The following is a 24,650-nucleotide window of genomic DNA, read 5'->3' as shown; positions in this document are numbered from 1 at the left end:
AAAAATGGAGATTCTTTATGGTCTCCCTAAAAAGAATATTTTCCAACTACAATTACTTCAAAACTCATCCGCTCGAATGCTGACAAAGACAAGAAAAAGAGCTCATATTACACCGCTTTTAAAGTCTGTGCATTGGTGTTGGCATTGACTGTATTGCGTTTTAAAATTGATTTTAAAATTCTTTTATTGGTTTATAAAGCTCTTAATGGTCTTGCTCCTTCTTATTTATCTAACTTGCTTTTACCATATGAACCCAGCAGAGCCCTCAGGTCTTCTGGAAGGGGCTTTTTAACAGTACCCAAAGTTAGAACCAAAACATACAGTGAGGCATCTTTTTATTACTATGCCCCCCGTTTATGGAATACCCTGCCTGAAGATCTGAGGGAGACATGTAATATTAATATTTTTAAAAGTAAACTTAAGACCCACCTTTTTAGTCTGGCTTTTAATTTAATTTAATTTTTAATGTAATCATTTTTAGATATTTTATTTCATTTTATTCTATTTTATGTATTTATATATATATATATGTGTATATATATATATATATTAATTTTGTTCTATTTTATTTGTCTTGTTATTGTTTTATTTAGAATTTATCTCCTGCGTTTCCTCGGTTCATTATGATCTAACCTGAGTGTTGAGTTTGTGAGTTTGTGTGATCTGTGTGTGTGGACGGGGTAGAGGCGGGGGGAAGGGGGATCTTTATTTTCTTTATCTTTGATTGTAAAGCACTTTGTGCTACATTTCCCTTTGTATGAAAAGTGCTATACAAATAAAGTCATTATTATTATTATTATTATTATTATTATTATTATTATAAACATGTAAACAATAAACAATCTAAATGGATATGAGAGAATCCAGTGTGAATAATGACAAGGAGAGTAACATATCAAGGGCAAACTGAGAGAAAAGGAGCAAGGACAGAAAAAAACTGAGGTGAATCAAGGCAACGAATTATTCGCTCATGGCAGAGCTGATGCATCACCTTTCATACAGATGGAGGTAAATCAGCCCACATGAGGTGGTTCAGCACTGAGCAAAACACGGCAAACTCTAAAACTGGATTAAATGTTTGACGCGTTCGACTACATGTTGTGTGTGAGGAGGGTGGCATCTGTGTGTATGATGTGTTTGTTGGGGTGTGTGTGGATTAGGCATTTCGTGGGGTAATGTGCTGTGGCATCGAAACCGGTTTGTGTAGGCAAACACCGCTCACTAAAAGAATTCAAAGAATTCAAAACAAACCATAAACCATAAACCATGAAGCCATTTCCTATGCATGCACACAAATCAACAAATAGATTTTTTTTAAACACTCACCTACACACCCTCCATTCAGACACATGCGCACACTTTGTGACAAACACAGATGCCAACACAGATGCCAGAAGCGCTCTCATAATCAAACACAGGCAGTCGGCCTCTTAACACAAACATAGCCATAAGAGTCATAAAGAAAACAATGGAGGAACTGAAGACACAACAGCAAATATGAGGAAAATGATTCACTTAGGTCCTAGACATAAAGACTACACCACTCTAAGGCACGCAAACACAAAAACTTTTTTAAATTATGGTTGTTATGAAGAGCGTTCAGCAATGCAACACCTACACGACACACATACGAATCAGAGCTTCATTTGCGTGTCGTACCATGAAGAAGGTCATGGTGCTCCCACCATGGATGGTGCCATACTCAATGTTAGTCTGGTCAGCCAGGTCGTCTGGGGACTCGATAGGAACCTCCATCCTCTGGACGGTCAGAAAGGCCGCCAGGTTGGCCGTGTAGGAGGAGATGATGATCAGGGTGAATGCCCACCTGTGAGGAGGAGACGTGATAGAAAAGGCGTGGAAAAGGTAAGCAAAGATGTGCAATAAGGCTAAAATGTAATGTACATGCCATTTTGAAGACCCATACACATTAGTACACTGATGTTTTAGGCAGTTTGGAGCCACATGCATCATGCATCACCATCAAGGACGTGATCACTTGCTAATTCATTTTGCTGTATGAAAAGGAGCCAGAGTCATAAGGAACTGCCTTCAATGACAGCTCCTACAGCAGATGGTCTGGCCCAACAAAGACTTGATCTCAACATCCGTTATTCTGGGATTACGTGAAGACACCGAGGACACTGAGGCAAGCTCAATCCAACAACTGTGGCAAACACTCCGAACTGCTCAGACCAACCCACCTGCCAAGACCCTAGAAAAGCTGCATTGGCACTGTTTTGATGGCAAAGAGGGGTCACAGCAAAAAATTTGCTTATTTGACTGCATTTATTTTTGACATCTGAGACACAACAAGATATTTCTTGTTCATCTCACTGATGTGAAAATCATGCAAATTCCCGTGTTTATATGAATCACATGTTTTTTCACGATTTGCACTAACCACAATGAAAAGACTGAGTATGAAAAGGGGTTGATACCTCAGTATAAACATCACAGTTTGATTTGACTTAATGTGGCCTTTGTTTAAAACTTTCGTTGATTAGAACATCTTGTTCTTTCTCCTTTCTTAATAATAACCCCTATCCCATATGTTGCTCAATGCGGTGTAATTTGCTCTTCCTGTCTTCCTCTTCCCTTTATCTACTTTGCTTCCAGTGATTATTATTTCTTTTTCAGCACATGCCTTTTCCACCATTGCTCTGTTGCCACAGAAATATCATCAGGCGACTTTTCTGTGAGCTTAGCATTTTTCATTGTTTGTATGAAGAGCTAGTGGGTAGACACTGAAACTTGTGAGCTATGTGTCAGCTAAAAGCCTAAATCACAAAATAAAAATGCCCTTATCTTACATAGTAGATGTACTAAACGAGAAAGCTTAAGGAAAAATGAAAGTTTCTGATTAAGAAATGAGGTAGCCAATTTAGTAGAAAGCGAATTTCTAAAAGGGCAAATGTGACCCAATCTATATTTACTGCCTGTAATTTTACTGTCTACTTCACTATGTTTTCTCATTTTACTGCATCATAATTAATTTTATTGCAGTTATATTGTATTATTATTTGAAACCGTTCAGCATTTCTTTGCTTCTCTTTTTGTTTGTACAATTATCATTATATCAACATGCACATAGTACATTCATAGTGTCATTAATCAGCATTTTATATTTGTCAGAGGTTTGAAGTGCCAATCCAGAAATGTTTGGAGATACTGTATATACAAAATCTTCTTTGAATAATTATTTTTACATTTGTAACTCAGCTACTCTGTAACTTACCACACTCCGCTAACGCATCTGGTAGACAGGGCTCTGGGCATTATCTCTGATCCCTGCTGCATGAAGCCTCCAACAGGGAACCACAGGCTGTTTCCGAGCGTGTACTGGTTCTCCAGCATGTCCCTGCGCTCTCGCAGACACGGGTGAGGGTTGTACCACTCGTATGGGCTCAGCCTGTTGGGAAAACAAAGGTACAGGGGAATGACCTGGAGGTCAGTCTTAAGCACAGTAATGGACATCTGTCATATCCTTCAAGTCACCATCAATCAGTCATTCGATCCCTGTCAAACTGTCTGCAGGAGGTCATATAAGGTTAAAAAAAAAAATAAAAAAAATTCCAATATATGATATGTGACAGGTAACTCGTGTTCAACAAGATAAATGATGATGGAGTACAGATGTGCGCTGCAGATTATCAGTACAGTGTGTGATGTAATGTATTGACCTTGCAGCCAGGAAGAGCACACAGCTGACAGCCAGGTAGGCGAGCAGCATGAAGAGCCAGACAGCTGGAGAAAAGGGATCGAGGAACGAGAAGTAACCTGGCTTCCGACCCTGGTAGAAATTAAAGAGAAGGGAAGATTTAGGATGGCAGACAGTGACAGACAAGGCAATTTTTGTGCAAAAGAGGTGTCATGTCTTTGAAGTCAGTAAATCCCTTTTAGACCACAGGAGGGCAGTGTCCCTCACGACACACACGCTGTAAACCTGCAGTGCTGATGTGAGCTAATGCAACAATCCAAAAACACTCTGTTTCACAATGCCTGATGCCGAAGCATATTTGGCTGAGTACCAAAAACTCATTAGCAATGTAAAGCTGCCACAGTTACCCAGTTACAGAGCACTGACTTATTTAGAAATTTAAATCACACCTATACATTTCACAGTGTACATAGTGAATGCAGTGCCTTCCACAAAAACAATCCTCAGCTTCAAAAGATGAGATCAACTCTTATGCAAGCAGTCTGAATCCTTAAGCTTCATCTAACAAGCATAGCCCGTCATTCTTCTGTAGGGTCCTTGTTGGCTTTAAAGCAGTGCGAACAAAAGAAAATTAAATCCTATACAAGATCTGTAGTGAATATCACCCAGCGGGTGCCCTACGGCCCCAGATAACGGCCTCACCAGCTGAACTCTGTACAAGATGCTGATCCCTAGGGTCATGAACGGCTTAGAGAAGTCGATAACTTTCTCTCTTTCTGACGTGATGGTGAAGCCAGCCACAGCCAGGTCTGCTTTCTGTAGGATTGACAGAGACAGATACGTAGATGGATAGATAGGAGAAGGGGTGAAAGAAAGTCAGAAGGATTCAGGTAACTGTCAACAGATAGAAAGACACTGGATGGGTAAATAACATCTGTTGAAAATAGACTCAGTTGTTATATGAATATGCATATGAAATCATATTTACTTTTGCTCTGTCTCTTTCCCTCTAGCAGGCATAGACACATTATTCACGTCCAAATGAGGCTAATTGCAAGTAAGCACTCGGTGGATGGTCTTTCCACCTGTATCAAAACCCTTCAGGTCTCTGGTTGCTCTGCCTCCCCTCCATCTCCTCCATTAAAACCTAATTGATGAACATGGGCAGCTAATTAGAGCTGAGTGATCAGGCAGTGGGGAGGGCAGGGTGAGAGAGAAAGCGTAGCGAGCTGGGGGGGCACCAGTGTGGCCGGCCCCACACAGGGACCACGGTCTGGTAATTGAAGTGTACCGTATGGTAATTAAGCAGAGAGGGGCTCTCATTAGCCTGCTTCAACCAGAGTGTCTGTCAGAGTTGTGGACACAGGGAGAAAGGGAGGTGGGGGGGGGGGGGGGGGCAGGCTGGGGTAGGGGTGGCTTACTGTGAGGAAAGATGGTGCAGACAATTTTTAGGCAATGCTACAACTCTCTTTTGGGGAATTATCAAGTCAGCTTTTGTCCTAGATAAGAGTCTTACTCCCCTCTGAGGGCAATTTGAGACATGGGAAGTTACAGCAGAGTTGTGGTTTGGGGCTACAGCACGAGTGTGTGTGTGTGTGGGTGGGTTTGTGCATACATCAGTGTGTGTGTGTGTGTGTGTGCGTGCTTCAGGTTTCTGTTTGGAGAGCCACTGGTTCTAAAACATATCTGTTCCTGGTATGCGTGTAAGATCGACAGGAAGAAGAACAGGGAGACGGAAAGTACTCACCCTGTTGATTAGCTCTCCAACCATGCCAGTCCAAGAGCCGTTGGGCTCTGGAGCCCCATACAGTCCATCATCCACCAGTTTGATCTTGAAGGAGAATTTCAGGATGTCTGCCAGCTCCCTAAGCATGTCCACACAGAAGCCCTCGTACTGGTCATTGCCCTGGAAGTCCTGGTAGTTGTCCTTACGCATCACATATGGGTTCTCCTAAATATGAGGACACACCGGAGCACAGACGCATGTCAAACAGTCTCCAACACTATGAATCTTTGGTAAAGTCCAGGTTATTACCTGAATATTCAGGCCCCATGGGTTTCACTTTTTATACGTCTCAATTGATTGGCTGACTGTTTTTCTGAGTGATATACGCAGAAATTACACACTGTACCTTTATTAATGTGACCTATTGCCAAAGACTTGCTTTTCTTTCATACATAAATACATGTTACTTAATTCAATCCTATTGTTTAAGTTACATGTTAAACTATAATGTCTCACTGCGTAATTTCTAGCAAATAATTTGCTCCTTTGCACATAATTTTACATTTAAATATGGAACATTAAATGTACCACTTTACTGAATGTAGCATCTATCAGAGTGAATGAGTTTTTCTATAATGAGGTCTTTATAGTAAATAATGCTGCTTGCATTAATGGCCTATAATAAAATAAGACTACAGAAAGTGCTTATTTCTTTACTCATATGTGTAACAATGCCTTTAGCTAAGTGTATTTATTAACAAAGGGAACATGGTAGGACATGGGAACTTAATAACCAGACCTATGGATGGCTTCATCAACATTTCTCTGCTCCTATTATTTACCACACTCGCCATTTTGAGCCTACAACAATGACTGAAAAATGCTGGCATGCCTTGTTTCATTCTTAAAATCTTTGCGTCCATTAGTAGTAGATCAATGTTGCACTTCCTTCCAAATCTGATCTGACAGTTAAAAATGTTCAGTACAACATTTTATAATTTCTGCAGAAAACAGTGTCATGCAACCCACACAGTTTGATGAAGGTTGGAATAGTGCTTCTCACCACATTAATGCCCAAACATGGCTGAAGGCATTTTGAAAGTATAAAAATGATCAACAAAGACAAAAATATATAAGATCTATAAATTGATTTTGATCTTGGAGTGTTTTGATATAACTACCACACAAGAACACTTTAGGTTTCACAGGCATACATTTGACAGCATGTGTAGTACATATTTGTGCCTGTTATGGATATTTTCAATATTGTCATATATAAAAAAATTATTCAAATGATAACATTGGTCCATATATGATTGTGAGACAACAAAGTGAAAATACAGAGATGGACAGGAGTCGTAAAAAAAATCTGTCTTCTTGGAGCTTGACCAACACAATATAGGATATCTTGACAGTGGCAGAATCAATTGAAACCTTTTTTGATATCTGTCTCCTGTGAGACATTCCTGGTGTTATGGATGTATGTACTGTATTGCTGAAGTACTCCTTTAAAAGACATTCAAGTGCTGGTGCAAAATGCAGGAATACAGTAGATAAGAGCAAAAAAGGCTCAGTGACCACAGTTTGGCCACAAAAATAGACTTAGGTATAAAGAAAAGAGAGGCTATGTCCTTACTCTAATCTTCTTCACTGAGTGCACCAAATATTTTCAAACAAAGGAAGAATCCCCTCACAGAGCGTGAAGCATATATAGAAATTCCCACTGCACGTACAGGACCAAACATATCATATGCAAAATATATGCATAAATGCTTGCCACAGCAAAAACCTTTTTTTAAACCTTTTGGTACTCTTTAATGTTAAAGAGGATTGTCCTATTTGAGATATTTGTGGTCATGTGATGATGAATTCTAACATATTGTGGTGCAAGGATTTAGGATCAGGTTGTTTACACACATCCAATTCAACCTGAAGATGATGGAGCAGCATAATGCCAGAGATTTATTGATTTTTTGGGATGACTTTACTCACATGGAAACCAGAAGGAGAGAAATTATATTTCAGCATTATTTAATGGCCATGATTTTGCCAGTTTGAATTTAGAAACACGTCTCTCTCAGTGCTCCGTCAGTTTCTATGACAGCTAGAATGACAGCAGAATTAGCAGAAACAGACCACAACACAGCACAAGCTATGGCACAGATTGCGACAAAAACAACTCCGACCTCACTCGCCTGTTAGTCCAGTAAGGAGGTGAAATCTTACCAGTATGGTGGTGACAATGAGAGTCTTGTTTGCCAGCGTCTCGGAGACATTAATATCCAGACTGGTGGAATTCATTATGAGAGTATTGTTGGAATACCAGATCCCGATCTAACAGAAAAGGGAAAGTGAGAGAAAATCAATGGCTCTTGTGTAATAAAGAATGTACTATTAAGCTATAACTTCAGCGTAACAGTTTTACAGTAGAGACAGGGCACACACCGTCTTCAGAAAACAGGCATTATGGTGAGTACATTAACCTAATCAATCGATTTCATGGAGTGCCTTTGCATGATTAATAGTTTATTCTTTACTTTGATGTCCATATTGTTACGTACTCAACGCACATATTGATGGAGTTAATTGTTCCCGTTGGAGCTATAGACAAAGCTGCAGTATCGTAGCCCACTGGGAAAAATAACTGACGCTTACAAACAGAGCAATGAGCTGGGACAAGACTGCAAAGACGGTAATGAAAAGCTTTCATGATAGGGAGCATCATTCCCATATCTACTTTGCTTTGCTTACACGCAAAAAGCAGTTCACATATTTCCATTTTACGACGACAGTTAAATCCTTTAGGTGTATGATTGCGCGATTACGACCTTAGAAGTGTGTATAGGTGAAACCACAGATTGCTGGGTAATTCCTTCGTAAGATACTACTGTACATCTTTCAATAGTTCAAGAGAGGAAATAAATACCTTGATATAATCACAGTTTTTCTATGACACTCTTTATCCTGCTATCACATTGAGGAGAAAGTAGTTTTTTTTTTTTTTTGGTGAACTACCGCAGACAGCCCACAGAGTGGCTGCTGCTGTGTAGAAAGCTGAACAGAGATGAAATGTTCTCTTTCACAACACAGGTCTCACACTGAGATGAAGTTTACATTTAGCTTTGATTATCAGGCTTATCTGTTTGGTGCTAACTCAGGATGCAGGTGAGGAGATAAGTGTTTCCTCCAGTCAATGAACCACAACACAGCTCCCTCAGTTGGGATCTGCTTCATGTACATTGATCCTCGTCTTTCCTCACCTTTCCATTTAATGCTCGTCAAAGAAGCCATTGATGACAGAATATTGCAGCCTTAAACATTTTGTAGGAGTATGAGTCTGCCTATATTTGGGCTGGAAACATTGTCCAACTATAATGTGGCTTATAGGCAGCAGGACAAAAATAAACACCCAGAGTAGCAGGAAATAAGGGTATTTATATGTTAAACGAATACTTTGAATCAGGAAGCTATAATCCCTGAAGCCATCACATCTCAATGACTTTGACTGGAGCATGAATGTTGGTCCCAGACAGTCTGAAACTGAGCCTTTCTGAATTCACTGATCCCCTGAGATTTTGGCGCAAGTAGTCTCTGGAGTTTTTACTCCGGCTAGCACAAAAGACTAAAAGGTCCAGTGAGCAACAGTTCTTGAGATGGAAACTCGAGAAAACACACTGAACCTTGAGGCGGAATGCCCTCCTATCCTAGTGGTGACGTAATGGATGTTTTCTTGTCACACTCTGACCCCTAAACAACAATCAATCATCATTTAAGCACCACTACCTATTACCTATTGTGGCTAACTACGGGCATCACTTAATGGTCAAAGTTCACCATCTCCTAATGGCTACTTCCAGCACGATAATGCACCGTGTCACACGGTGAGCAAAGATGGTCTCAGACTGGTTTCATGACCATAACAAAGACTTCAGTGGACTTGTGGAGCCTCTGCAGTGACCAGATCTGAGTAATCGGGAATATGGTAGAATAGAAACATGAATGTGCTGCTGACAAATCAGCAGACACAATGTGATATTATCTTCCCGTGGCACAACATGAGCAAAGGAGTGTTTCTGATCAAGTTGATTGAGTGTGTGTTTCGGCCTTTGCAATTATTGTGTAGTGATCACTTTTAGTCACAGTGTCTGGTGTTCATCATATATTAGCCTACATATTGCATTTTTCAGGCTTTTGGTTTTGTTGTAAAATATAGAAGAACACATTTTTGTAAAAACTTAACACAATATGATCATCACAACACAATACCACTGATTGGTTTTTAACCAGGCCACAAATTTTAGTGAGACTAAATTTTGTTGCCTTCAGATAAAACAAATTCACATATATATATATATATGGAGCTACTACCTGACCCACATCAGATTAGACATTACACGACTACATTGTCAGGGTAAACTCATCAAACCAGCATCACAATGTGAAGATATTTGACTGCCATCAGGGGATTCTGGTATGAGGCTGACCTTGGTGTTAAACGCCTCCTGCGGCACTGTGAATTCAGACAAGTGACCTATGACTACACCAAAGCCTGTGGGCAATATGACCTGGCTGCTGCATGATAGCAGGTGACTCCCAACCTCTTTGTGGCCACCTCTGTGTTTCTCCAGGATCCGCAGGGTGTAGTTGGTCCTTTGACCTTTGCTGTTGAATTCCACCCGCCCTGTTAGTCCATCGTACTCCACCTGGCAGGCAGACAGACAGAATGACAGGACGAGTGAGAAAAGAAGGGAAAAGAAAAGGAGGAAAGACGGGATAATAACAAGAGAACAGGAATGAGCAATGAGGAGAGATGGAGCGAGATGAAGAAATTATTAAAGCAATCTTAAATACAAGAGAGCTCTTTCAAACACATACTATCGGCGATGATCAGGAGGACAGAGAAGGTAAGAGAAAAAGAGAGAGAAAGAGCTGGAGAGACAACAGAAATGTCTGAGACTGGACCAGACAGGGATGATCAGTTTCAGATCAACTGGGAGAAAGTGACTGAGTGAGAGGCTCAGACAGCGCAGCAGAAAGTGTCAACAGCTCCCTAATAAGACTCAGACCTGCACCTCACAGCTCGGCCTTGCCTCTTCAAACCCCAGGTGCTGGCACAGTTAGCGAGATCTATGATGAATGGCACATTGCTGAAGATGGAGCACACTGTGATGTTGACTAACAAAGACAGATGTCGGACCGGTGGGGCGGAGGCAATGAGAGATGGGGCCTGGGCTGCCTTGACAACAGGTCGTCGATGACAAACACACAAATGACCAGAGATGGAAAATGACAAAGAACAAGAGACAGAGGTTACATGCAGCCTGATATAGGGATGATACAGAGTGTAGCTCCTGTCTCGTCATTAGTCAATAAATCAATCGGGAAACAACAACAACTCTGCGTTGGCTTAATTGTTTGAGATGTCAGATTTTCAGCCGATATTATATTCATTCATTCATTCATCTTCTACTGCTTATCCGTTTCTGGGAGCCAGGGGTGCTGGAGCCCATCCCAGCTGACATTGGGCGAGGGCGGGGTACACCCAGAACCGGCCGCCAGTCCATCACAGGGCCAACGTACAGAGACAGACAGAGACAAACAACCACTCACACTCACATTCAGACCTACGGACAATCTAGAGTCACCAATCAACCTAAACATGATGTCTCTGGACATCATTTGGTGAAAAACAACTGATGAATTTCCAGAAAAGAGATTAAATAATTGATGTTCTGTTCATTAATAAAGCCATTACTTGAGTGGTTGTGTCTCTTCCAATATGAAGACGTTATCTCTTCTTTGGGAAAAGGTAAAAGGTAATTATCAGCATTTTTAGACATGGATTATTTTCAAAAAATAATTGGCAGTTTAAAGAAACAGAAATTAGATCGTCCATCGTACATTTCATAATGTCTGCATATGTAAATCGATGTGAACGACCATTTATGTCAGCAGTTTTCACAACAGATTTAATAAGCGTTTACCATGCGCAGGTAGTTCATGAGACTGGTCCCATGCTGCCAGATCTGAGGTGAGGTGCAGCTGAGCGGCTTCACTCCAATTTCCTGACTGCGGTTCAATTCCCTGACGGCCCCCACCACCACATGTACCGCGTCAAACATCAGAGCTGAAGAGAGCTGTGGGAAGAGGGAGAGGAAGCACAAGAGATATAGAAGTGGGGAAAGGTAGGGAGAGGGGGGACGGAGACAAGGGGAGGAGAGAGTCAATAGAAAGCATTCAATGTGGATAGACGAAAGAGGCACGAATGATTAAATGGTTAACAGAGAGGGAGGGAGGGAGGGCAAATTGGAAGGGAAAGAAAATAGATGAGAGGTATGAGTAAACCAGTGGGGAGGAAACAGATGGATACATCAATACCCATTAAATACAAGCAAAAGACTAGCTGAATCTCTTTAACTGCTCCATGAATCAGCATGAGGAATAAAGTAGTTTAATGTTTCGTGGCATGCAAACGAAGCTGTAAAAATTACGCGAAAATACATTAATGCATGAGCTCTCGCATCCAAGAGACTGACCGCAGGGCCGGGATATGTAAGGTCACAGCCCTCCCTCCAAGAAAGGTTGAGGCTCCTGATGAACTCCAAATAGAAGGGGTGCGTTGTGTTAAACATGGAAAATCCCACAACATTGGACTGCTCATCTACTATATCATCCAGTCTGAGGAGGGGGAAGTCCTAGATAAGGGGAAAAAGAAGAAGACACAAAGCGGGTTGGTGTTTGCAGAGAGAGGCAGAAAACTCAGGTGAGTAACAATGTTGACAGTGTATCGAATCTGATCTTAGAAGAAAAACACTGCGCAAATAAGAACATGAAGAAGGAAAAGAGAGGCTACAGGGACTGACAGCATCTAATCTGTGATGGAGAGAAAAAAAAAGGATGGGGAGCCTGGAGAAGGGCAAAATCGTCATGCAGGGCAAAGATAGGTTGATCGAAATGACTCCAGTAGCGTCGTGCAGAGATACAAGCATAGACACACATCTAAGGCAAAGAGAACATCAAGCACAGAGGGCAGATAGGGGAAGGAAAATAAAATAAAATCATGCACATGTAAAGTGACACATTAATTCAAATGGTAGAAAGGGAGGAGAATATATCAAAGAGGCAGATGAAAATACCGGAAGCATGGGGAAGGTGGCGGGTGCCATAAAAAAAGGGCACATCACATCTGTCATCACCTTCACCTCACACCCCTTTTTCTCCTGTTTATTTATTTTTTGCCATCTTCCTCTGCACTTCCACATCTTTGTACAGTGTGTTCATTTCTCAGATCTCTCCCTCCTTTCCTATCCCCATCCTTCATCTTTTCTCCCTTTATTCTCTGTGTCACCTCTCTCTTCTCCCTTTATCGAAGACTTCCTCTGCCTTAGCACCTTTTCTTGCTCATGAAGGGACAAGAGAAGCGAAGGAGCAGGGCTGGGCAAAAAAATAAGAAACATAAAGCAAAAGAAGGCAAAAAGGCAGGAAGGGGAAGAACTGGTATGCTCTTACCATGGTGGTGAGGATGTACTTGTAAAATGCTGATGTCATTCCCAGCTCTGACGCCTGTAGGACAAAGAGAAAGAAAATTAGTAAAGAAGCAGGTGGGATGTTGAATTTGAAGAGAATAAGGAAAGATTGATGGATGATGGTGGAGCAGAGGATAGCCAGGACAAAGGAGGATAATTATTGAAAGTCAGGGAGCAAAAGAGACAGTTGGGGGACAAAGCATGGGAGAGAATGTGGAAGAAGGAGAGGGAGCATACGTTAATCACAGTTTTACATCATCGGGCTAACACTAGGACATTTCACTGAGGGCAGATGTGCGCCCAGTGAAAACATCCCATACGCATTCAGATTGTGACTCACTGGGCTGGCTATTGGCGTTACAGGCTGTACCATGAATCAGAACAAGCCTGCATCTGTACCGCTTCCAAGCAAAAGATGTTCTTTTGTCAAATACTTTCTTAAGAGTGCAAGTGATTGTTGCTGGCAGATATTCAGAAATATTGTTCACATTGCTGCTCCAGAGGACACCGAAGGTAAAAATAGATGTTAATTCTGTGTCAACAAATACGTGGCCTATGGAAGAGAGCTGCTTTAGTACTTTACAGCTGGTCAGTTCTGCACGCCCTTCATGATTATTAGATGAATTTCCCAGGAGGAAATATAACAGAGGAAAACGATCCCCTTGAGTGTAACTGCCTGTACTATATACTAGAGTAACTTCAAACCCTGCATGTGTGGGTGACAGAAGAATTAATTGATCCTTGAGTCCTGACCTTCTTGAGGATGAGATAGGAGACAGAAGCGTTAGCGTCAATGATGATGGTGGCCACTTTGTCGTCCCGGATCTCCTTCAGCAGTGGAGTAGGATCCAGGTTGTCATCCAGCATCCTGATTGACAGCGTCTCCCGAGAGATGAGAAAGCGGCGGACCAGTTCCTCCAATCTAAGCAGGCCTGAGGCAAAGCCACAGCAGAGACGGATGGGATATCAATGTCTCTATCGGTGAACAAATCATATTTCCAAAGCCTGAGCTTTGCAGGCCCTGGGAAAATCTTGATTTGTGATCGGATGGCAACACACTTTTGCCTTTTTTGATCAATGGTTAGTCTCAAGCTGCAGGAAATTAAAAATGATTTAATAAGCAGTCTACAATACATCGGCATTCAGTTCAGTGGGACTTTTCATCTCTTAAGACCCCTGCCAAGGAGGTTTTGCATTCAGTCCTGTGTAGTTCGGAGAATGTCTGCTAGTTAGTGTTCAGCAAAAAAAGTTCAAAGTTTTAGTTTAGGTAGCACTGCCATGTGTTCATTTATACAGCACTTTAACTGTTTGACCATAACTGGAGCACTGAAACTCATCATTGATTTTAGTAAAATTTTACTTTCAGGCCACATCTGATTACAAATGGACACATTTAAACCACCTGCAATCGTTTTTATCATTCCTCTTACAGACACCCTGAAGGAGACCAGAGGTGTATTTTGAATATGAATGAATCCCAAAATGTATTAAAGCTTTTTTTAATGTGTATCTATCTAAGTGTTGGTCATTAAATTTTATATGTTATATCAAGCCCATGAATGGTCCCTTATCTTTTTCTTGTAACTCATAAATACAATCAAACATAAATAATCATCCAAACAAATATAAAATGTGTGGATGAGCCACAATATGTTTAATGGATGCCTCCTTGTAAAAGTGCTCTGTTATGGCATGTCTGATTGGCTGGACATTAACAAAACCCCATCAATAAAACTAACGGCTTGTGAGTGTAAAATTCCTCTTTGTGAATTTGAACAGCAAATTGAATTTCAAGAGCAGCCTTGGTAAAGGTACAGAATGTGAATTTTTTTTTTTTTTTTTTTTCTGATTGAAATTGTGTTAGGGAAAAAAGCGGAAACAAGATTGTGATAACCTTTAGTAAAAAATAACAAATAAATAATAAAAAGACAGACAGAGAGAAGAGCACAACTGTACAAGCAGAAAATACAGTACTTGAGACAATACACCCACTTCAAGTGAATTCCTCTCGAAAATGAGTCTAACCAATGACAGTCAAGACTCACTTGACACTGTGCGTAAAATGAGTCTTTACTAGAAAGTCTACCCTGCTGCTTCCTAATTGTAATTCCATAGTAAAGCTCCCCTAGCTATATAAATAAGTGGTGGGGCAGGCATCTGGGGGATGGAGAGGCAGAAGAGAGAGGGAAGAGAGGAGGAAGGGAGAGGTAGCACACAGAGCCCTTCAGCAGGAGAAAGCCTCTGTAAGCAGTGGGGTAATCACTGAACCAGGCCAAAACTTTAATTAGTTTGAGGAAGGAGGGGAAAAGGAAAAAAAAAAAAAAAATCAATGCACTTTACAGCTTCCTCTCCACCCCTTTCTCACTCTGCCTTTTTCACATAGTCTCGCTCACACAAACATAAGCGCTAACCTCTATCTCTCTCATCTCAGCCCTGTGCTCCAGTTACCTCTCAGTCTCTATCCATCTCGTTCCTACGCCGCCGCTGCCGCCATCTCCTCCTCCTCCTCTGCTAAGTCTATACACCTCGCTGTCCTTAACCTCATCCATCTCATGAAAACCCGCATAATGGAATTAGGCTCACATAGCGTGTTGTGACCCAGCCACAGCGAGAGTGTGCTACGTCGGAAGTGGCCCAAAATCACTGACTCACTCATATTTAACAAAATATCTATCGACTGCAACTTGCAGAGGATAAAAGAGGGGGGAAATTAAATTCATCTCATAAATAGGCTGTTGCCTAAATGACCAGCAGTAGTTAGGACTTAATGTAAGGTAGTGTTGTCATTGAAACGTGTAAATTCACAAATTACTTGCCTCACACTCACACACACACACACAAAAAAATGCAGAATGTCTGCTTCACTTGAACGCACAACTCCACACTGGGGTAAAACAAAAGGAACAGAATTGGTGGCAAACATTGTCTGATGTCTAACCTCTATAGAGCCACATGCAGAAACACACATAAAGACATACGATACACACTCTCACAATAACACACTACTTCAGACATAAACATTCCCTGAAACACACACACACACACACACACACACACACACATGAATAAAGTGAACCAAGCACATGGAAAAAATAAAATATCAAGCACACACATCTATGCAGCACACACACTCATTCATTCAGAGTGTGGAACAAGCCTGTTGAGTGGCAGTTAGCACCTATTCTGCAACCATGGCAACCAGTTCCATGGCAATACGTAGCGCAGCCAAGTGGGTCAGAGCCTGCGAGTGTGATAACCTTGTAAAGATCACCTTCAAGCCAAATACACTGCATGCACTCATGCTGTATCTTCCAGCCCGGACGCGGACCATCAGCCTATCTGTTGCCTTATACTCTTATGGGAGGAAAAAAGTTTGGTGAAAGACAAGGTTCTTATCTATTACCTATTGAAGTGATGATCAAAAGGGGAAAAAGATGTCTGATGCCATTTCAAAGCTCTTTTAGTGCGATGAAATGACAAGTCCACAAGGAATTCAGCTTACTTTCAGGAAACTGTGAGCCGGCTGGCTAACTGCTGGGGAGATAATGAAAGCATGTCCGTGATCGAATCAATTTTTCATAACGTCACAGATTTTTGTTTGTCAAACTCTATCCTTTTCAAACGGCCATGAGAGGAATTCAGACGTCAGTGACCGCTCCTATTCTTTATACAATTGCCCTTCGGTCTTTCTACTATTCTACTTGACTGGTGTGAGGAGTCAACAGCTGCGCACAATTCATCCCCGTTCAGTGTCACTGAGGACTTGGCAAAAAAATCAGACCATCATTCAGGTGATAAATAATGATTTTTACCACCTCCAACACCTAATGTATTCTATCATACATTCACAAAGCCTTCTTTGAATACTACAGCCAACCTCTAACCAAGCCCTTTTAATTCCTGAGACTCTCAATAAGGTAGTGCATAATAAATTAATAATACACGCTTTCAAAATGAAAATAAAAAGGGCTGGCGACTAAGCCCTGCATCCCTTTCGACATTAAGTTCTCTGTTTCCCTTGCAAGTTAAATCAAATGTCCTCTAAGTTATTCCAATACTGGAAAGCATTTCAAACACAAATATTTATTAAATTGGTTTGGACTAACAACCCTCTGAGGTGGAAAAGACACGCTGCATGAGAACATGAGTTAATAAATAGGCTGTAGTGTGAGCCACATACTGAACTCTGACAACAGACAGAACTTCATGACCAGACTGTCAAAATGAGTGTCCACAAACACTCATATCCACCCAAACAGTATGAATGTGCCAACACTCCCACAAAGGCATTTGCACGCACAAACACACAGACCCAGTGGCTTCAGGAATGCACAACTGATATATCCCTGCTCACATAAACACCGACATAGCCAACATAGTCACACATAACTTAGTCAGTAAGTTACAAGGTGTACTCACATTCAGCTTTGGCGCAGACCAGGCTGGCTGAAGGGTAACTGAATGAGCGCAATATGGCCCCTATGGCCAGACTCAGGTCCTCATTGCTTGGGTACAGAGTGACAGAAGCAAAACGGAGGTACGGCAAGCGGGGAGTTTCCTCAGGACCAATCTTCACGTGAGGGATCTGTAAAAAAGGAGAGTGAAACATGAAGGAAGGAAAAAAACTACTTAACTACAAACTACAGTTTTGTGATTATGTTGTCTAAACATGCACAACAAGGGGATAAAATGAAGTGAAGCTCCATTAAAAAGACTTGAGGGTAAAAAGAGACATACAAAAGCAGGCAGAGGCAGAGGACGGGGAGCCCAAAGGATAAATGTCAACGGTAAGAAAGCAGAAACCAGTCGGAAGAAGGGGATGAAGCAAGCAAGGAAAACCAAATTTCTAGATAAATTTACGATGACAACTGTGGGGGAAGGAAAGGCTGTTAAGTCAGACAGAGGGAGCTAGCTGTGCACAGATTTGTATCTATTTGCTGTTTATCTTCCAGACTCACCTCCTTCTCCCCACATATGTGACTGACAGTAGAACCGGAGGCGGGGCTGGAGGCGGGACCTATCACAGAGACGACGCCTTTGGGTAAAATCTGACACACTGAAATGAAAAAAAGAAAAATAAACATTGGATATGCAGACACACACCTTCCCTTCGGTTCATTTTGACAGCAGCACAGAGCTGGCAAAGAATAAGTACTGCAGTCAAAAGAAAAGCATGAAAATATAAAATGCAGCAGAAACTCAGAGAATGCTTTATGATCCCACTTTCACCGTTCATTCAAATGGAAGCATACCGTATCTCATAATTTTATTTTATTTTTTTTTTTAAATAAGCACTCCGCGGAGCACATCCAGGCAGCCCACAAGTTGCCTTTTGTTATTATACATTTGTTATGGGGTCATTTTTAATGGATTTAATAATCTTTAAGAAATTTTGCTCTAATTACATTTCTGCCATCAGAGTAATACTGCCAGGTTGATTGACACCTTTTTGTATGATTACCTTTTTCGCACTGGACACTGGAAAAATTGTTTGACACATTTGTCGATTACATTAACTATTCATGAAATGATATGACTGCTAAATCACTAGTTTTATTTGTTTAGGAATGACTATAACCAATAAATAAAGGCATAAAGTTCACAGTGAAACTCCAGGTGGCAACAGATTATGCCCATAAAATGTACTTCATGTCTAAATGAAGCACTTATTTCAGCACGGAAGCATTTGAATTTAGTGGGTTATTCATTTGAGCTGATTGCCATTTTAATCTTTATTTAATTATTCTTTTTTCTTTGCATTTTGGTTTGGTTTGTCACAAGTCACTGAATGGTTGTTAATAACCCGCTGTATTTCGTAGTTTCACAGCTCGCGTACAAAAGTGAGAATGGGATCAAGCTAAAGTACCTTTGAACTATAATCCATTAACTATTCCCTTAAAATCAGCTGTAACCTGGTGTCCATCACAGGCAGCTGCTGGTTTGTGATCTGCATTCGTGGCTTATATCCTGAAGCCCACAGAAAAATGTAACAAAATGTTTTTGCAAAGCATGTCTCATTTTTTCTCCCACTGATGTTTTCAATCTATCTACCTGACCACATTTCATAGATACTGCAGTTCTGTACTTGTTGGTTCTGTAGTTTTGTATTTGAATTAATTCCAATTAGCCCTCTTCTGTGTGAGTGTAAATAGTGTATAAAGAAAAGGATGCGTGTGCGTGCATGCAGACATGCCTGTGCACATGCGTGGGCGTGTGCATGTGTGTAATTGAGTGTGTGTGTGCAAGCATGCCTCAAACAGCTGTAGCTGTAAGATGATGAGCTCTGATCCAGAGACCAAAAAACGCTGCAAGCAAACAAGCCTGTCAGAGTCTCCTGCCCATCGGTCAAGGACACGCACACACACACACACACACACAGAAAGACACATACACATACGTCTGCAAATCAAGCATGCACATATGTACACAACCCTTCTCAAGTACACAGAGACATTTTGCCAGTAGCTTGTGGCAGGGTCGCTGGCCTACTAGAATAGGAGCAGGGAGTCTGTGTCTCCTCTGTGGCTCGATTCTGCAGTACATCTTCTGTCTTTACAGACTCTAAGCATTCTGTTTTAAGTCTCCATATCAATACAAGTTTAATGGAGCAGTCTGTTTGGTTTGGTGCAGTTTTCTGATGGCCTGCACCAAGTTCCAGCTGTTACTGGAGGGCACTGGGCCGCTGTTTTTAATGAGATAGGCTTAGTGGCCCATTACGGGTCTCCAAAGACATATAATGTAATCTGCACAAACTCCTGCTGGTTTCTAATCACATCAAAGTGATGGTGTTTTGTCATTCTAGTCATAATTTGAGGATTTACTCACCAAAAGACATCTTTATCGAGGGTATATTTATAGATTTTATTAATATTGTTAAAAGTGTTTTCGATTAAAAGCTTCAGTACACCGGAAGATCCTGTTTTTATCTTTTCTCCACTAGTCACGATTAATATTAATGTCCCATATTACTAATAATATCTATGGATATATTTAGTGGTCACTTTTTTCTATGTTAATTAGACATTATCCTCACTCAGCTGGATTTCATCACTCTTTCAGAGTTCTGTGAAGCTTCCCTTCTTTGGGGTGTATCGGCTCCACTCACTGGTGTCAGTAGTGTCGTACTGGGAGTCTTTCTGAAGCTCGTATATGTCCACCTCCACTCGGGCTCGGGCTGGACCCTCCATCTTACTGTTGATGTTCTCCCTGGCCAGGGCCAGAGCCAGCCGCTCCCCACGCCCACACACTGACTGGTCATCCAGGATTGCCGCTGGAAAAGAAGAAGGGGATTAGACAAAGATGAAGCAGAGGAGAGAAGATTGATGGCACCAAGAGGGGGAGAGAATAGTCGAGGAGTAAGAAAGAGAGATGAGTGAGAGCTAGATTTATTACAGTGTTATCCGTGGTTACAGGGGCAGGAGTGTATTTGGGAAGATGATTGTCTTATCTTCAAATCAGCGGCTGACACGAGAGTCAAACTACATTAAAAACAGATAAGCATTTTGGGATGGACGCTCACTAAGAGGCTTGGAAATAAGAACCAGAACTTCAAGAGGCAAATACCTCAGCTCAGGATAAGTACTGCAAGAAATACTGCTAGCCTGGCTGAACTATAGGGCTGCTGGTTCAATTCATCTATATTACACAGACTGGAGATATTGGTCTCTGCAAGAGCAAAGAAAGTAAATAAATATATTTACCAGAATGATGAACAAGTCCTTTAGAAAAGGCAACATTCTTAGTGGTAATGTGTAACAGCAGTGTTAATGTGTAAATCACCACTGCAAACATCTGTACTGAGGTGGGCACCAAAAAAAAGTTATTTTCAAATCACAAGGGTATTTTCAAATAGATCCATTTTATTTTTTTGCCTCCAACTAACCACAAGCACTCGATGATAGTGCCATGGAACCTCCATAATGATAAAAGTAACAGTAACTTTACTACTACTACTACTAATAACAATAATCTATTTTTAAAATGTTGTCAATCTAAAATCAATTTGACAAAAGGACCTGTAATTAAATAGCAAAATACTCTGAATAAATATAAAAGTAATGCATGAAGAAATACAAAGAAAGAAAGAAAAAACTCTATTTAAAGGGTGTGCTGCGCACAACAATTGAGGTATACTATATGAATTCAAATTAAAATTGATTGGAGTAAATTCTTTAGTAAATCTAAACCATCTGAGAGAATCATAAAGGCTTCCATCAAAAACCATGATGATTCCAAAATGCTACAAGGAAATTGTCAGTGAATTAATAATTGTTATTTCACGGTAATAAAGCTGTCCATCTGCTTCCAGGACACGGCGCTGAGAATAAACACATTGAGAGATGTCTGGGAAGGTTTGCAGCAGGCTGTGGAAACAGCTCCACACATGACATACAAAGAGGTTCAGGCTGATCTGGCAAATTCTGGTTTGGTGGGTTCACTCTGTACCATACACCACATACAAAAGCAAGAAAGAAAATGCACAGCCTTTGTCAGATAGTGTTCTACGGACAGATGACACCAAAGCAGAGCTCTCTGGGAAATTGGTACATCGGTTTGTTTGTATGTAAGAAAATGAAGCCCATAAGGAAAAGCACGACCCTCCGACAGTGAGGCATGGCGGAGGTAGTATCATTATGGTGGTCTGCTTTGCCGCAGCTGGTACTGGGGACCCTGAAAGCATCAAAGGACGGACCAAATCAGGAGATTACTGAGGTATTTTACAGCGGTGCGTGTTAACACATGATGAAGGTCTTGGGTCTTTCAGCAAGAAAACAACCCCAAGTAAAAACATCCAGTCGCACAAAAGGATGGTTGAAAAGGAAAAGATGGACTGTTGAAAACTATCCAACAAAGCATTGAGTGCTGACCTAAATCCATTGAAATCCTCAGGATTTGTGGGAGTCCACTGTAAAATGGACTCCAGCAAACTTAAAATAGCCTAAACGCGTAGCACGGAAAGAGGGGCAAAAACTGCAAGCAGTCAGTGCCAGACGTTTCTGAGTGGCTACAAGAAAAGTTAACAGATTCTAAAAGGATTCTGCAATGTGCCAACAGTTGTTAGATGGAGTAACCAAACGCCCTCTTTTGCCCGGACTTCCCCACTTTTCACATCCTGTCCAGGTCATCCGTGGAGGTTTTATAAATTCACATGACTGAATTTTCTATCCATACAGGGGACGCACACTTTAAATCTATTAAAATTCGAAGACATCTTTCAGTAAACTTCATGTATCATTTTATTATCTTCAGGCCGGGCTGAGTGTGAGATTTTTTTGCAAATCAAAATATGGTCACCCTATTGTTAAGCTGTTTTGTTCAATTTTTGTCAAATATATATTCATCTTGATCTTGAGATCCTATGTGGATATTCCCACTTAACTGAACAAGTCCCACTTCCACTGATATTTTAAACATCGCTGGAAATGGATTATCTAAATTTAAAAAAAAAAAGCAGCCTTGCTGCACACCTGCCAGGCATGAGAGTCTCCAGCTAAGACTGATAAGCTACACTGCAAGAAAGCTCCTGAGGGAAACTTGTATTTGCAAATCACATACAAAAGCAAAAATTCTGAAACTTTTATTACAAATTTTGACTGAAAGAAACAAAAACCTTCACTGTGTGCTTTCCAATAGGGCTCCAATGTGAGGTCCTAAAGCCGGCAAAACACACACACGCTCACAAAGAAGTATGCTGAAGAAGTTTTTCACCCAGGTGAGGTGAGGTGAGGATGGAAGGGCGGCTGGCCACTCACCCATACGAACAGAGGAGAGCAGGGGGGCCTGACTGAGGGAGCGAGGCGGCATGATGACTAGCAGGAAGGAGAGGAAGTGTATTGACAGCAGCAGTGCTGGCAGAGCCGGCATCTTCTACTGCTCCTCATGGAGAATGGTCTGCTGGCTGCCTGTACCACCACCTGCAGGAGTGGAGCCAAAACCACACGTTAGGGGACACACAAGCCACCACTCAGCACGAGACGTCCCTCTTCAAACTGTCTTCATGCAGCTTATCTTCGGTTTGCTTGTTAAAGTGAAATAGACCTTCATTCTCAGTTATGAAGACATTCATTGTCATCACAACAAAGGCAGCGCTGTCTCATGTATACAGTCTCATCAAACAATTCAGTACATACGTCTTTCTTATGTCTCCTGTGGAAAGATTGCTGTTTAAAGGTGGTAGTATTCAGCTTGAAAAGATGGTAAGAGCATTGTAACGATTGGCACACACGTCAAGGCACTTTCGCTCAAACACATCTTTACTGTGCATACCCCTGAATATGTACATATAAACAAATACAAACACTGATACACAGCCATGTACTAGAAACACTATTCTTAACACAACTGAACTTATGTGAGATACAACGCACCCAGACATCTGTACTCACACATGTTTTTCCATAATCTAACAACAATCCCTACCTCTGAAAATACAAAAATCAATCAATCAATCAAATAAAACACACAAAGAGAGATGAACCGAGCTCCACTGGTGCTTAGCAGTGCTCCCCAGAAGTGACAAACCTCTGCTCTGGCTGACAAATGACAAGGCAGCATGAAAGAATGGGGAGATGAAGGGAGAGATGAAGGGGAGAAAAGAAGGAGTGCTGTGTGAAAGACAGGCAGCGGGTGTCAGGGGAGGGGAGGCGTTGGTGATGGTGGGCATGGCAGTGAGGGATCAAGGGTCTGGTTCAGTGGTCTGAGCTTTAGACAGGTCTGACGGAAAGCTGAAAGACTCAATTCATGACCCTCAGTTGACCCATGCAGCTGTAAACAGAGGGGGTGCAGGAGAGCTAGAAGGCCGAGCTTTGACTCATACAAACTGCATGTGGGGTGAAAATGGGTTGATGTTACCCGTATGTGAATAGACGTGTGTACATGGAAGAAGCAGATGACGTGGATTGTAGGCCATCGTGTTGATGAGCATGTCCCTCACCTCCATCCATGTGTGAGGCTTTTTCCTCAAACGTTTGCACTTTGAGATCATCATTCTCCTTTTTCCTACATGTGCTTGTCTTTGATTTTTAAAGCACATCATAATATTAGCAACTCTGTTCTTTGAATCCATGTTCACCCGACACAAGTCAGTCTTTTGTACTCTATATTCTCTCTGCAGTCACTCCCCACCGATTTTTTCCATCTAGCTTTACATCTCTCAGTTCTTAGGTGTTCAGTGTTAGGGGTTAAACAGATGTGTGCAGGAAGACACCTATACTTTTAATAGTATGCTTCATTATGTGCGAATAGCCGTGCTGTGTCTGATAACAGTAACCACAGCTCCAAGTAGAGGGTCACACGTTTCCTTTAACTGTTTCCAACAAAAAGTTGTTTTAACACACTATGTCACACCGAAGGTGCCAGTAAATAATAAAATTGCAGTAACTGATTCAAAAAAATTACATATATATATATATATATATATATATATATATATATCTTGTTGTTTGTGTTTGTGTGTACAACAGAGAAAATCATGAAATAGCTAATTATTCAGACCACACAGTGAGATACAAACTGCTGCCACACAACAGTGTATTATACAGTTGTATTACACAGTACTCCATTTCACCGGCTGTTACTACTGTATTCTGTATGGCCCAAACCACAGCAGTCTCTCCCTCTTTCTGTCTCTCAATTTAATCTTCACCAAAGTGTGTATTTGGCGTCCAGACCCGTGTGTTTATTCCAGACCATGTATGGGCACACTTACCTTGTGTGAGTGTGATGGCGTATTGATCGAGCC

General features: G+C 41.3%; 1 protein-coding gene across 1 annotated transcript in view; it reads right to left on the bottom strand.

The window, feature by feature from the left end:
* The window catches only part of grik5 (glutamate receptor, ionotropic, kainate 5), a 29,466-nt gene extending 6,692 nt beyond the window's left edge, over positions 1-22,774 (bottom strand). Inside the window, exons 1-15 of the mRNA XM_029503934.1 lie at positions 22,663-22,774; positions 20,016-20,180; positions 17,869-17,966; positions 17,330-17,495; positions 13,664-13,842; positions 12,894-12,947; positions 11,921-12,079; positions 11,369-11,521; positions 9,983-10,087; positions 7,611-7,718; positions 5,406-5,609; positions 4,361-4,474; positions 3,681-3,790; positions 3,236-3,409; positions 1,660-1,825 (exon numbers count right to left, since the gene is read on the bottom strand). Of these exons, the coding sequence (XP_029359794.1) occupies positions 1,660-1,825; positions 3,236-3,409; positions 3,681-3,790; positions 4,361-4,474; positions 5,406-5,609; positions 7,611-7,718; positions 9,983-10,087; positions 11,369-11,521; positions 11,921-12,079; positions 12,894-12,947; positions 13,664-13,842; positions 17,330-17,495; positions 17,869-17,966; positions 20,016-20,180; positions 22,663-22,774 (2,067 nt within the window). The remainder of the gene's footprint in view (positions 1-1,659; positions 1,826-3,235; positions 3,410-3,680; positions 3,791-4,360; positions 4,475-5,405; positions 5,610-7,610; positions 7,719-9,982; positions 10,088-11,368; positions 11,522-11,920; positions 12,080-12,893; positions 12,948-13,663; positions 13,843-17,329; positions 17,496-17,868; positions 17,967-20,015; positions 20,181-22,662) is intronic.
* Positions 22,775-24,650: the final 1,876 nt, after the last annotated feature.

Source organism: Echeneis naucrates, chromosome 6, assembly GCF_900963305.1.
Source record: "Echeneis naucrates chromosome 6, fEcheNa1.1, whole genome shotgun sequence".
NCBI classification, from domain to species: Eukaryota; Metazoa; Chordata; class Actinopteri; order Carangiformes; family Echeneidae; genus Echeneis; species Echeneis naucrates.
Note: the sequence above shows the minus strand (reverse complement) of the source record. Positions and strands in the feature narration are given on the sequence as shown.